At 46.8% G+C, this 15,664-nt stretch overlaps 1 protein-coding gene across 1 annotated transcript in view; it reads right to left on the reverse strand.

The window, feature by feature from the left end:
- The window catches only part of USF2 (upstream transcription factor 2, c-fos interacting), a 30,304-nt gene extending 17,515 nt beyond the window's left edge, over positions 1–12,789 (reverse strand). The window contains exon 1 of the mRNA XM_087727027.1: positions 12,297–12,789. Within this exon, the coding sequence (XP_087583153.1) occupies positions 12,297–12,349 (53 nt within the window). The 5' untranslated portion in view covers positions 12,350–12,789. The remainder of the gene's footprint in view (positions 1–12,296) is intronic.
- Between the last annotated feature and the right edge of the window lie 2,875 nt (positions 12,790–15,664).

The following is a 15,664-nucleotide window of genomic DNA, read 5'->3' on the forward strand; positions in this document are numbered from 1 at the left end:
GGAGGGACATGGGCCAGTCCTGGAGTCTGGGGAAGGCTCTGATGAGGGCTCTGTGTCGGAGGCAGAGAGGAGGCCAGGGCCATCTGACAGTTATCAGCTGCCTTCAGAGTCAGACATCGGTGAGGCAGATGAACAGCTGGAGCTTGTTCCCAGTGTGTGCATGCGCAGAGTTGCCAGATGAAGGGAACAGTTAAGGAACCAAGAGTCAACTTGGAAGAAAGGCCACAGGTGGATGGTGAATGGCCCCTCCCATAGGGACTAAAAGAGGAGCGAAAGGGGAGTGGAGTTTGCAGGAGGCAATTAGTCCATTCCTGCATTCTTGCCAAGTATAGACGCTATCGGCCTGGCCACTCTCCAAACATGATAAAAGTCGGTAATTGTGAACTATCTTGAAAGACTGTTGGCTGGGACTTTGCTGGAGAGGAATTCGCTGTAAATTAAATAAGAGGGGTTTATCGGGACGAGGACTTGGCTTCGTGCTGGTGGGGAAGCCTAGGACACAACACCTGGGTGACTGAGAATCTCCATAGAGGTTGATTAACAGAATTCCATCCGTTCAATGCAGAATTCAAAGGACCCACGCTGGGCATAGTAATTGTCCATGGTGCTCTCTGAGCTGGGCTGTTGGCTTGCAGATACGATGGGACTGATGACGTTACCTAGCGGGGTAATAAAACGCCTGCACCCAAACAACCAAACTCAAAGAGAGCATCGAGGACTCCACGGTTCAACCTTCAGCTAGAGAGATTCTTCCCTATTAGACCATAATTCTTTCTTGCCAAGAAACATCTCCTACTGGCTGAAGAGGTGGCGCGATAAACCACTTTTGCTGGTTGTGCGCATGCCCAAAACCACCCCCGTCCCACGGATCTCAATATTCCCACCACCACCACCACCGTTTTGAAAACAGGAAATGCATGGACTAATATCAACCCCCCAAGTTCAACTTTCCCTTTCAAGAGACTGGAAAGAGAAACAGCCTTACGGTTCCGGAAAACAGCTATCTTAATTCTTCACTCTTGGTAGAGACTGATAAGGAGTCAGTTGTTACAGACCAGGCAGAGCATCAAAGGTGTCCAAAAGGAAGGTATAGCAATAGCAGTTAGACTTATATACCGCTTCATAGGGCTTTCAGCCCTCTCTAAGTGGTTTACAGAGTCAGCATATCGCCCCCAACAACAATCCGGGTCCTCATTTTACCCACCTCGGAAGGATGGAAGGATGAGTCAACCCTGAGCTGGTGAGATTTGAACAGCCGAACTGCAGAACTGCAGTCAGCTGAAGTAGCCTGCAGTGCTGCATTTAACCACTGCGCCACCTCAGCTCTTATAGCAGTTACCGTATATATTTGTGGATAAGCCCATCTGGATAAGCCAACCCTCCAATTTTTTTTTTAAACCCACATACCATGAACAAATATGCTGCTGGTGGATAAGTGGTTAAAAAAACTGGAGGGTCACCTTATCCACACTTATGCACAGGATATACAAGCCCTTTTTATAAAGTGTTATTATATACACTTATTTGCAGACAAACCCGCTTGTGGAGGAGGCAAGCCAAAATTTTGGGGGTGAATTGTGGCATCTAAAATCCTCAGCTCATTTGCAAGTCAGCAAGATCCAGTTAAACAGGCTTAGAAGAATCTTTTCTCCTTCGGGGGTGGGGGGGTCATATTCCCCAAGGGATGGTGGTGGATAAATCTGTTAGGGACCTGTGACATAACGGGTGTGTGTGTGTGTATTTTTTTTTACTTCTGCTTCCCTTCCTGCTAAACTTTCCTGCCTGCATAATTTGAGCCAAGGCCCACAGGCAGCCTGCCCCCCCAAAAGGCGTGTTATTTATATTTTTATTTAATCGATGTATGCAGCCGCCTATCTCACAGTGGGAATTTGGGGGTGGGCGGGGCTACGTACGATCAAAAAATGGAAGTTTCAGGCTATTTTGAGGGACGGTGCATCTCAAAACATCTCTGCCCATCCTACCAGAATTACATGTTCTCCGTTAAGCAATGGCACCTTGCTAGACCCAAGAGTGGCTGTGCCTCCTATGTTGCAGGGCATGCCCTATGGCGCATAATCGCGGAATGGCCCCAACTACATTAGTCTTCTGTAAGGTTTTAAAGAGCTGGCTATTCCCTAGACCAGCATTGTGCGAATCTTTCCAGCACGAAATGGAGCGCGCCCCAGAAACCGGAAGAACAACTGCCCAATGTGTGCATGCACAGGCCAGAAAGACGAACTTCCGGGTTTCCTCTGCACACATGTGAACTGGCCCCCTGGTCTTCCAGTTTCTGGTGTGCATGCGTGCACGAAGACCACCTGGCCAGTGCCAGAAACTGGAAGACTCTCTTCCTGGTGTGTGCATGCGCACCGGGTGGCTGTTCTTCTGGTTTTGGCACTCCTGCGCATGTGAAGACCAGCTGGCCAGCGTGCCAGAACCTGGAAGAGTAACAGGTGACATGGCTCATGTGCCCAGAGAGAATGTCTGTGCATGCTATTTCCAGCATGCCTGCCATAGGTTCCTGTTCTGACCCCCCTCGTTCCACACCAAAGCACACTCCGAGCCAAAGATAAGTTACGGCATTTAATTAACAGACAGACAGGTCCTTGGCAGCAAACCGGCACAGACAAGCTTGGGCAGCCATCCAGCACAGATAAGCCATGGCAGCAATCTAGCCTGCCAAGCTCACAATAATGTTCTCCAACATTAGTTCCTGTGTTGACTTCTGCAAGAGGGGTGTGTGCACAAGCAGTCCTTTTATAGTCTGGAGAGGAGCCTAATGACCACCAGCTGAGTGCAATTACCTCCTGTACTTGCGCAACTGTTCCTGACGCCTATTAGCTCTTCGGTGCCAGGCATCCAGGAACAATTCACTGCTGGCATCCGGCTCACTCTCCCTTGTCTCCTCCCCACTGGTCCAAAGCTCAGGTGCCTCCTGGTAGCCAACCAGTCTCTCTGCACCATGCTCAGAGTCGGAACCCTGTCCAGGGTCCTCCACATCCTCCAGAGCCGACTCATAGGGCCCCTCGCTGTCGGAGTCTGGTGGCAGCTCCAACGGCTCCTGCTGGGCCACAACAGGTTCCCCATCACGGCCCTAGACTTTTTGAGTTTAGAGGCAGGTCAAGCTCTAATGGCTAATTGGCTCCTTCTTCTTTTCTTTCTAAACGGAATTATTTTTTTGCAATCTCAGACATTTATTATTTAGACTGTTTGGTTGCTACCGATGGTTGCAGTTATTCCTATGAGATGGGCAGGTAAGGAAGCCACTGGAGTGAACACCATTTAAAAACACAAAGAAAAAGGACAATCAATAAAAAAAAGTACAGGGAATCCTTGCTTAACGGCCAGTCAACATTATGACGGTGCTGAATGAGTGGTACTTGAGTCCTTGAAGCTCTGCCCCTCTCCCCCCTTCCGAATGGGGTTGTCTTATGCTTGTTTTCCTAACAGTTTTGACCGCATTTGGAAATCCCCAGTGTTTATTTATTTGCAAATAACTTTTGCAAAACAGTAGAAGCTACCCAAGGAATTTCCCTAGTTCAAGAATGGTTTAGAAACCTCCTTTGATGGAACAAAAACGGTGACACAAGTATCTCTCATGCATAAACACTTCTGTATGTGTGGGTAAAAAAAGAAGGCTGTGAAAATATCTACAGACCCCTCGCATCCTGGAGATAAATGGTTTCAACCCCTACCCTCAAATCGAAGCTATAGGGCACTGCACACCAGAACAATTAGACACAAGGGCAGTTTTTCCCCCGAACGCCATCACTCTGCTAAACAAATAATTCCCTCGCCACTGTCAAACCATTCACTAAGGCTGCATTACTATTCCTATTAGTCTTCTCATTGTTCCTATCTCCCATCTCGTCCTACTTATGGCTGCAGGACTTGTAACTTTGTTGCTTGTATCCTTACTATTTATATTGATATTGATTGTTTCCTGATTGCTTATTCGTACCCTATGACTATCATTAAGTGTTCTACCTTATGATTCTTGATGAACGTATCTTGTCTTTTTTATGTACACTGAGAGCTTATGCACCAAAGACAAATTCTTTGTGTGTCCAATCACATTTGGCCAATAAAGAATTCTATTCTATTCTATTCTATTCTATTCTATTCTTTCTTGATGAATGTATTTTATTCTCCTTATGTCCACTGAGAGCATAAGCACCAAAGACAAATTCCTTGTGTCTCCAATCATACTTGGCCAATAAGGAATTCTATTCTATTCTATTCTATTCTATTCTATTATTCTATTCTATTGTTCTTGATGAATGTATTTTCTTCTCCTTATGTACACTGAGAGCATAAGCACCAAAGACAAATTCCTTGTGTCTCCAATCACACTTGGCCAATAAGGAATTCTATTCTATTCTATTCTATTCTTCTTGATGAATGTATTTTATTCTCCTTATGTCCACTGAGAGCCTATGCACCAAAAACAAATTCCTTGTGTGTCCAATCACATTTCGCCAATAAATTATTCTATTCTATTCTACTCTACTCTACTCTATGTGTGTGACGTCTTTTCTTATTTTGGTGCACCTCCTAAACAGTTTGTAGCTTTAACACCCACAATTGACTGGAGAGAGAAAGGGGGCTCTGTAGTGAAAAAGGGGTACCCCAAAACATTGCAATTGGTGAGGTTCGTTCACCGTCATTCTTTCTCACCTAAACCTAATTTATTGAGACTTTCCTATTTCAATTCCCAACGGCCTTTAAATGCAGAGCCAGTTCAGCACCCCATCCCAGCATTTGAGTACCTGCTGAGTAGCAAGTACTAATAATAGATTGCCTTTCCTGATTTCTCCCTGTTCTACTTTTTGTCAAATCAGGTTGGTTTGGGTTATTATTTGGGGGGGTGGGAGAGGGAAACGTCTCCCCCGCCCCAATATAGTTCATCAATAGGGACGGAGAAATGAGAAGCGGCAGGAATAGCCTCGGGGTTAAGTCCAACCAGGAGCAAGAGAAATATGATAAATAATTAAAGGACAAGCAGGGGAGGGGGAGAGAAGCAGAGAATGAATGAGAGTCAAATGGGAAAAAAAAGGGAAAGCGATTGAAAAGAACCATCAAATTGGATGGGATTTGGGGAGTTAAACTTAACTCAAGCTGTCTGCCCAGTTTGACACACCAACTCCGGAGAAAAAAGGCCTTCCTTGAAGATATTTTTTTCCCCTCAATTTATACTGCTGCAACTTTGCTGAGCCAATTAACCTAACTGCAAAATTCCAGAAGGGTTCATAGCAGTGACGTGCGGTGAGGTTGATGGCTGGTGAGGCAGTCCTCTCCCCCGATACCGCACCGACTAAAGCGTTTTCTTTCGCCCGCCTGAGCCTAAGCACTTTCTTCCGCCCGCCTGTGCTCGCGGCAGAGCTCAGGCGGGCTGCCCCGAGCTCAGGCGGGTGAAAGAAAGCGCTTTAGTCAGTGGGGTGACGAGGGAGAGGAGAGAGTGAGCCTGAGCATTGCGTTTATTAAAGAAAAAAGAAAAAAAAGGAAATTTGAAGGAAAAGAGGGAGCGTGGGGTGGGGGGCATCAGAAACGGAGAAAGAGAGGACGAAGAGTGAGCGCGACGCTGCAGCTTTAAACAGAATGGCAGAGTTGATAGCAATAGCAGTTAGACTTATATACCTCTTCATAGGGCTTTCAGCCCTCTCTAAGCGGTTTACAGAGTCAGCATATCGCCCCCACAGTCTGGGTCCTCTTTTCACCTACCTCGGAAGGATGGAAGGCTGAGTCAACCTTGAGCTGGTGAGATTAGAACTGCCGAACTGTAGATAACAGTCAACTGAAGTGGCCTGCAGTACTGCACCCCAACCACTGTGCCACCTCGGCTCTCAGTTGAAGAGTTGAAGCCTCTAAAAATGCACCCTCTAGGGGGTGAACTGCGTGCCTCAACTACCTTGGGATTTTTTAGGCTTTTAACCCTCGCTTAACTCTGCTCGAGCGCCTAAAAAGTCAGACTAGATGAGGCATGCAGTTCTCCTGCCTCATAGTAGAGGGCGCTTTTTAGAGGCTTTTTTAAACAGGCAGTCATTCACGGTGTAGCAGCAGCTAGCTAGCCTAACCTCAGCACTCGCCTTTTCCCGTTTACATTTTTTTTTTCCTTTTCATGATTGACAGTGGTGAGGCTGTGCCTCCCCTAACCGCACGTCCCTGGTCCATAGAGAAAGCATGCCGCACAGAATTTCATACTCTTGAGCTTTGGGGTTTCCAGGGGTGAGTTGCTGGGGTTTCGCAGGGGTTGAGGAGAACCTCTAGCTAAGATTCTGTGCAGTTCAGAGAATCCCCAAATCCCACTCCTGGCTGGCCCCGCCCCTCCCAGGAGTCCCCATGCAACCCGTTTGAATGCAGGTAAGTGCAGGACGTGCCCGGAAGCTCGGGGAGGGCAAAAAATGGGCCTACCGGAAATGGGGCATTTCCATCCTCCCCAGACCCCCCGGGGGGGGCATTTTCGCCCTCCCAGGAGGCTCGAGGGAAGCCTCCGGAGCTCGGGGAGGGCAAAAACACACCCCATACCCTGGTGCAGGAGGCTGACGAGGCCATGCCCATCCTGCAACCAGGCAGAGAACCACTTGCTAAATTTTTTGAAGCTTAGCCATGTTGGTCCCCCAAGTTACTAGCCGGAAAAATTGTTTACTGGTCTCTTTGAGGGGTGTCTATCAGAAGTATATCACTATCACACACACACACACACACACAAATGTTTTCGTAGATTTTCACAGGTGTAGGTATGCTGGTCTTGTTGTATTTGGGTTTTTTCCCGTGTTAAAATTGACAATCTTTGATTAATTATTGCCAAGACAATCTCAATCTTACATAGGAAAAGACCCAAATACAAGACCAGCATATATATAGCCATACATACATACATACATACATACATACATACATACACACACACACACACACACACACACACATGTATATATACATACACATGTATATATACATTCATACATACACACACACACACACACACATTTGCCTCTTCAAAACTTTGGTGCGTCTTATACTCCAGTGTGTCTTATACTCTGAAACATATGGTAAGTGTTTTGTCAAAGCACCTGCTATGCCCAAATATGGGAGGGAGCATACTGCTTCCCTTTTGCCTTTCACCCCACTCCAAGAGCCTTCCAGGCAGAAAAACCATTATCAGCAAAAATGCAATACAAATCTACCTACCTACCTACCTACCTACCTACCTACCTACCTACCTACCTACCTATCTATCTATCATCATCTATTTATCTATCATCTATCTATCTATCTATCTATCTATCTATCTATCTATCTATCTATCTATCTATCTATCTATCTATCTATCTATCTATCATCTATCTATCATCTATCTATCTATCTATCTATCATCTATCTATCATCTATCTATCTATCTATCTATCTATCTATCTATCATCTATCTATCTATCTATCTATCTATCTATCTATCTATCATCTATCTATCTATCTATCTATTATCTATCTATCTATCTATCTATCTATCTATCTATCTATCTATCTATCTATCTTCCTTCCTACCTGCCTACCTACCTACCTTCTTACCTACCTACCTACCTACCTATCATCTACCTACCTACATACCTACCTACCTATCTCCTTCCACTCCCCACTATCCTGTCAAAGCTGAAGAAGCTTCCTGGATGAGAAGCGAAACATCTTCAAATCAAAAACCAAGAAAGTCCAATTGTCTCCTGAAAAAGGTTTTGGGACAACCCTGACCCAGATGACTGAGAAGCTCTACAGACTATCAGAAGAAGACTTTGCCACACACTGGCTGACGTTCCTACAATTTCTAACCGCTTTAATGATGAAGCAAGTCTATAAAATATCAAGGCTGAATTATTTAGCATTTCAGCATACTCATTCCCCTCCAAGGAATTTTGAACAGCCTGCCTGATTCTGGCACAATCACTTTATTCTGCTTTGGCACGATACAGTAGTGGCTGAAAAAGGCAGTGGGGTGTAGTAGTTAAAATACTGGGACTAGGCGAAGGAGAGATCCAGGGCTCAGCCACGGCCTCAATCCAGCCAACCACATGGAGTTGCTGTTGTTTAGTTTAGTTTACTTTATTACTTTACTTTACTTCCTGCACGTAAATGAAATGCCATCCTGTGTACATTGTAACTATAAAAACAAAACACAAACACACACCCTGCACATTCTAGACAACTGGATTGAAAAACTCTGCTATTGCATTAATTTTGCACTATGCAGTAGAATTCAATATAGTTACTGCCCTGGGATAGCTGTTTTTTTTCCAGCCTATCTGTCCTTGTTTTTATTGCCCTGTACCGTCTGCCAGATGGTAATAGTTCAAAAAAAAAGTGCCTAGGATGAAATGGATGTTTAAGAATGTTTTGAACTTTCTTAAGGCAGCGGAAGCTAAAAAGCTCTTCCAAAGAGGGAAGAGGGGCAACCAATGATCCTCTGGGCAATGATGTTGACCCTCTGAAGCACTGTCCTATCTGCCACTGGGCAATTGGCAAATCATACACAGGTGCAATGAGTTAAAATACTCATTGGTAGAAGGTCATCAGCAGTTTTTCATTAAGTTGTTGTTTCTTGAGAAGTCCCAGGTAGTTTAATCTCTGCTGGGCCCTTTCGGCCAGAGCCAAGGTGGCGTAGTGGTTAGGGTGCAGTACTGCAGGCCACTTCAGCTGACTGTTATCTGCAGTTCAGCGGTTCTAATCTCACCGGCTCAAGGTTGACTCAGCCTTCCATCCTTTCGAGGTGGGTAAAATGAGGACCCGGATTGTTTTTGGGGGGCAATATGCTGACTCTGTAAACCGCTTCAAGAGGGCTGAAAGCCCTATGAAGCGGTATATAAGTCTAACTGCTATTGCTATCCCAAGCTAAGTCCTCTTTTTATGATAGCATCCAGAAACTTGATGGTGGGAGCTAAGCTCAATTCAAAGACGTTATTAATTTTCTACTTTCTCTTTAAGTATTTTTTAAACTGTATTTGTTAAAGATTTATACCTTGTATTGGTTCTGGGAAGTCGGGGGGGGGGGAGGTTGGGAAGGTTGGGGGGGAGGGAGCGGAGTTTACTAAGTTGGAGGAGGGGATGTTGGACTTTAAGGTATTGTGATTGTACATGTACACTGCTATTTTTTCTTTTTTATGTATATTGAAATGGAATTATAAATACCATCAACCCAAAAGGGAGTTTGCTCTGAAGCTGAAATACACCAAGCGAATTAGAGGAAGAGTGGGAAGCAGAGGAGAGAAGAAAGATAGGAAGAGAGGGACAGGAGAGACGGGGAGGGGGGAAGATGAGGTGTACAAGGAGGAGTGGTAAGGGGAGAGAGAAGGAGAAAGGAAGGGGAAGTAGAGGAGAAAATGATGGAGGGAAGACAGGATCTAGAAGAGTGGGAAGCAGAGGAGAGAAGAAAGATAGGAAAAGAGGGACAGGAGAGAGGGTGAAGGGGAAGATGAGGTGTATAAGGAGGGGTGGTAAGGGGAGAGAGAAGGAGAAAGGAAGGGGAAATAGAGGAGAAAATGATGGAGGGAAGACAGGATCTAGAAGAGTGGGAAGCAGAGGAGAGAAGAAAGATAGGAAGAGAGGGACAGGAGAGAGTGAAGGGGAAGATGAGGTGTATAAGGAGGGGTGGTAAGGGGAGAGAGGAGAAGGAGAAAGGAAGGGGACGTAGAGTAGAAAATGATGGAGGGAGGAAAGGATGTAGAAAGGGGGAGGAGAGAAGGGGAAGAAAGTGTCGTATAAGGTATAAATATGGTGTATGGAGAGCAGAAGAGCCAATAACTGGTTTCTTTCTTTCTTTCTTTCTTTCTTTCTTTCTTTCTTTCTTTCTTTCTTTCTTCTTTCTTTCTTTCTTTGGTAGTTGATGTTAAGATGAATTGATGTAATTACTTAATAATACAACACGATATTGACTATGTAATTAGTATACATGTGATTTATATGCTATGAAAAATGGAAAATAAAAAATTTTCTACCGCAGAAACTTGATGGTGGGGGAGGGGAGGGGGGGAAAGGGAGGAAGAGAAATAGATGAAAACACTACACAGCCGGCTTGCAGATGCTGAGTGAAAAGCAGAATATAAATCTTAAGAAGTGTGATTGTTTGCCGGAAAGGCGCGTCACCTGGCCCGCGCACTGCTTTGTCAGCACTGCTGTGTGGATGTGAGAATTATTCTCTGTCCCAGATCTGGGTGAACGATCTGAACCAATACTAAGATTAAGTGTATTGCGCAAGCCAGCCAGGTTGCATTTTGAGGGCGAAGAAGACACCCAGAGAGAATGTGGGCACTCAGCCCACATCCCACCCCTTCCCTGTTCAGAGTTTCATGCTGCTTCCCCCCCCCCCCACACACACACCTGGACTGCCTGCCTTTCTGTAACCACGTGCCCTTCTGACAAACAGCCCCTACCCGAAAGGGAGATCTGCCTAACAACCCCACAAGGTAGGCCAGATGAAACCACGGATAGCACCAAAGTGCTTTTTCAGGAGGCAACTTTTATTTTTCTTTTGAAGACTTTTCGCTTCTTATCCAAGAAGCTTCCTCAGTTCTGACAGGAGAGTGGGGAATGGAAGGATTTATATTCCTTGCAGGCAGCTGGTCGTTTGCATCCTTTTAGAGGGCCGTGGAAGCAGGTACAGGTTTATCTGTGTCCTCTTCAGGGTCACCTGAGGTGATTCAACCACCCTCTAAAACAGTGTCTCTCAACCTTGGCGACTTTAAGTCCTGTGGACTTCAACTCCCAGAATCCCCCAGCCAGCTGCGCTGGCTGGGGAATTCTGGGAGTTGAAGTCCACAGGACTTAAAGTCGCCAAGGTTGAGAGACACTGCTCTAAAAGGATGCAAATGCCTAGCTGAAGTATCAGCTAGGCATTTGCATCCCTTCCATTCCTCACCACCATCCAATTCCACCCTTCCATTCCTCACCACCATCCAATCAGAGCTGAAGAAGCTTCCTGGATGAGAAGCGAAAAGGTCTTCAAAAGAAAAGAAACAAGGAAGTCCAGTTGCCTCCTGAAAAAAATCACCTTTGGAATAACTACGACCTGGATGGCCGAGAACCTCCATAGACACGAGAACACGAATCCCTGATCCGAATCTAGAACCCGGGTGTGTTTTAAAGCAGGGGTCGCCATCCTTTCGGCCCTCGGGGACCACACTAAAGTCATAATTTTAAATCCTCTAATATGGATTTTTTAAAAAAAGTTAAATAGTATTTAGTGCACTATAAAAAATGCAAATAATTTTTCTGCAGACCACTTGAATTTTCTCACGAACCACCAATGGTTCACGGGCTCCCGGTTGGTGACCACTGTTTTAAATTCCCCTTGTTGCCCCCCCTCCTTTTCGCCCTGACGACTTCCCATCCCTGTTTGACAGCAGGGATCTGGGTGTGGGGCTGTCCTTCCACACACACCCCTCCCACCCTCTTTGACGCCAGCCAACCAATCTCTGCCTGGCTGCCCTTTTTCAGTGTGACAGCCAACACCGGACACCCAAACCTACGGCTGCCCCCCCCCCCTTCTTCTTCCTTTCTGGATCGCCCCAAACATTTCCTATCTGGGACCGATTTGGGGGGGGGGGGGCGACAAGAAGGGAAATCCCACCCTCGTTCTCCCTCCAGTCTTTTCCCAGCTCACCTTTTGGCCAATGCAGACCCCCAGCCCTCCGAAGCCAGCCACTGGGAAGGATGGGAGTTGTAGTCCGTCCAAGCAGACCACCCCCCTCCCCGGAAAGCCAAGAGGCATGCATAAGTGCCCCAGGGTGCCTAACCTCCCTGTCCTACTGTCCCCATTTACTGGGACCCATTTCCTGGATTCTTACTCCTGTCATCCTGCACACTGAGTGACAAAACGAAATAAATACAAATACAATCAATCAATCCCACCTCGGCCAGCATAAGTTGGAACCCCCCCTCCCTCCCGGCGTTAAAGAGATCCCGCTTGGTTCCCCCACCCCCCAACCTGGCAGCTCTACGACCCCCCTTCTTTCGTCGGAAGCGTCCCTTTTATCTCCCCCAGGGGCAGAAAGAGAGGACCGTCTGCCGTATCGTCCATTTTGTTCTCCCCACCCTCCCCGATCGCCGCCGCCGCCGCCACCTCCTCCTCCACCGCAGAAGCAGGCGAGGCGGTGGATCGTCGCTGGATCTCCCTTCTCACTCTCTCTCCCTCCCCTCCCCCATCTCTCCGTAGGCCCGAGAGGCCGGAAAGCCCGCGATCCCCGCGGAAGACAAGGAACCCAATCAGGGGTGGGGGCCTTATGGAGAGGGGGGGTTTCTCCTGCCCTTACCTGGAAGCAGCGGAGGCGGTGGCTGTATCCAGACCGGGTTCCAGCATGTCCATGGAGGGGGGGGGGAGAGGGGAAGGGGAAGGGGGGGAAGAGGGGAGGGAGGGGGAGCCCCCAAAAGGGACGGGTGGGGGGGGAGGGAAGCAGGAGAAGGAGGGGACGAGTTTTTAAATCTCACGCCGGATGGAGGTAGAGGGGACGCGGAGGAGACACGGGAGCCGAGGCGCTGATCACGGGGACAAACACTCGGGTCATGTGAGAAGGAAAGAGCGAGCAGCGAGAGCGCTTCTCTCTCTCTCTCTCTTTCTCCCTCCCTCCTTCCTTCTTTCCCCAGCTGGGAGCCCGGGACACGTGAGGGGGGGAAGCGTGGGAAAGCCGCGGCAGGGAGGAGGAGGAGGAGGAGGAAGGACGACGGGCTCGGCAAGGCGCAGCTCCCTCTTTCTCTCTCTCTCTCTCCGCCCGATGGAACGTCCGCGGCCTGCTTTGGAACGTCGGCGGGCGGCGGGTGGAACGTTGCAACAACAGCGGAGCGGGAGGGGGAGGGGATAGAACGTTGCGACGATCCGGGGCGGGGCGGGAGGGGGAGAAATGGAACGTTGCCTCGCTGGATGGAACGCGGCGGGGTTCGATCGAACGTTGCGGCAACAGTGTTGCGCCGCGGGGGGTTGGCTGCGCCCGTGTTGGATTTCGTGTGTGTGTGCTTCCCCCCTCTCCCCTCTTTTACAACGCGGGGAAAGAAAAGAGCGGAGGAAACTGAACTGGGCTGCCCGAAGAGAAGGCGAGCCCGAGGGAGGGAGGGAGGGAAGGAGGAGGAAGGGAAGGAGTAGCCGAGCGCGCTCGGGTTTTGCGCTCGGTTTTTTTCCCCTCTCGCTTCCTCCTTCCTGGTCGTTACCCAGGGCGCATGCGCGGGTGCTCAAGGGCATGGGCTCCTAAAAGGATATGTAGTCGGGGAGGTTGAGGTCACGGGAAGCGGGAGTCTCCCGTTCGTCCTTCTATAGAAAGAGAGGCGGGGGGGGGGGTGGGGGTTCTCCAACCTTGGCAACTTTTAAAGACTGGTGGACTAAAACTGTCCATGGTGATATTGAGTCGTGGAAGAAGGATGGAACTTGGATTTCGCTAAGGAAATCTGAGCAAGAAAATAGGTGCAAAACACGTCTTTGGATATTGCAGCGATATGAAAAGGGGGGAGTTAAAATAGGGATAGAAAATAGTGGGGGATAATCATCATCATCATATATTAATAGGTTAAGATATACAAAAGGGCAGAAAGATGGTTCCGAAATGAAAGGTGACCGTAAAAGGCATGTTTAAATAATACGAAATAATGGAAATGAAATACAACATTTAGAAATAATAAGACTATGTTTATGTGTACTGAGATGTATGTTGCCCAGTTACCACATTCACACATCGTTATGTATAAAGGATATAAAAAATGTGATTGGGGGGGAAAAAAAGACTTGTGGACTTCAGCTCCCAGAATTCCTCAGCCAGCTTGAGGAATTCTGGGAGTTGAAGTCCACAAGTCTTAAAAGTCGCCAAGGTTGAAGACTCCTGCTCTCTATCTAGAAGACTGTGGGTTGTTTATTGTTCAGCCCGTTTGCAAACAGGTTTTGTATTTCAAGCATGCAATTGCAACACAATAGCACTTGGGCGAGCAACCTCGGAGGCAAAAAAGTCGTCCCCTCTTAAGGAGTTGTACATTTGCAACCAGACGGTCGCAGGGGATTGCCGAACTCGGGGGAATCGGCAGGAGTGGCTGGGTTCGGCCCAGCCGAACCGCCGCTAAAAACAAAAATAAAAAAACACAAAACGTCCCGAAAGGAAATGAAATCGAATTTGGTGCCGTGAGCGAAGCTCTCTTGGCAAGTGCAAATTCGATGTGGGGAAACAAGCGAGCAGATTATAGGCGGAAAAAAGTGGAATTGTGTGCTTTGTGTGTGAGAGAGGAGAGAGAGAGGGAAGGAGAGAAAATATGAACGTGCACTATATAATTTTGTCAAAAAAGGAATTGTGTTTTGTGTGTGTGAGAGGAGAGAGAAAGAGGGAAGGAGAGGAAAGAGAAAGGGGAGGAGAGAGAATACAAATGTGCACTGTACAATTTTGGCAAAAAAGGAATTGTGTTTTGTTTGTGAGAGAGAAGGAGAGAGGAGGGAAGGAGAGCGAAAAGGAGAGAAAGAAGGAAGGGGTGAGAGAATATGAATGTGCACTCTATAATTTTGGCAAAAGTGGAATTGTGTGCTTTGTGTGTAAGAGAGAGAGAGAGGAAGAAGAAGAAAGAAGAAGAAGAAGAAGAAGAAGAAGAAGGAGTAAATCTGAATGCACACTATAATTTTGGCAAAAAAGGAATTGTGTGAGAGAGGAGAGAGAGGGAAATAGGGGGAAGGGGGAAGGAGAGAGAGAGAATATGAATGTGCACTCTAATTTTGGCAAAAAAGGTGGAATTGTGTTTTGTGTAAGAGAAAAGGAAAGAGAAAGAGGGAAGGAGACAAAGGGGGAAAGGAGAGAAAGGGAAGGAAGGAGAGAGAAGGAGGGAGGGAGAAGGAGAGAATGTGTATACGCAGTGTATAATTTTGGATGCTTGGTGGCAAAGGGTGGTGCCACATATCAATGGCTTACTCTGCTAAGTCCCAGCAAGTGAGTTCACACAATGTGCCAAACCCAATATGTCTTAATGCCAGGTGGAACCAGACTTCTATAGCGCCTTAAGACAAGCCAGGATGAAAACAAGCCATGGTATGGGTTTCGTGTTTGAAATTTCAGCTCTTGTTCCCTTTTTGCCCGCTGCTGCTAGTAGTGATAGTGAGTAACGCCTGCCAAAGTTTTCAAAATTCATACTGGCTGGTTCTTTGAACCTTGGTTAATCAGCAACAAGATTACATGGCTATAAATTGCCCGTGAAGTAAGTTATTGCACTTTTCAGAAAGTTTACATATACTGTACAAATAATATTAAACGTGAAATATCGACAGTATTGTATCTAAAAATCAACGGGTGGAGCAAAAAGAAAAGGAACAAACCATTGAATTCATCAATTGAGTTTACTGAGGGGGGGGGGAATTCAGTGACACTTTGTAAATGCTGACAGCATATATGTAGTTGCCTAAATATAACAAATAAATGTAGGCTCTCATTCCTTTCTTGCAAAGAAACTAGTATTAAAATCTCAGGCCTGAATTTTTTATTTTTTTTTTGCCTGCCATGGATATAATTGATTGGTAGGATGATACCTATTGTGATTATAGAATGATTATAGAACAAAAAAAAAATTATTAGCGCAGATATAGTATCAGTCGTTGGAAACAACAATCGGGTTTTTTTGGTTGTTGTTGTTAACAGGGTTTAACAACGCGTATGTGTTGAGTATTGGG

This window comes from Thamnophis sirtalis, unplaced genomic scaffold, assembly GCF_051295495.1.
Source record: "Thamnophis sirtalis isolate CommonGarterSnake01/CBP01778 unplaced genomic scaffold, rThaSir2_p1.2 scaffold_13, whole genome shotgun sequence".
In the NCBI taxonomy this organism is placed as follows: domain Eukaryota; kingdom Metazoa; phylum Chordata; class Lepidosauria; order Squamata; family Natricidae; genus Thamnophis; species Thamnophis sirtalis.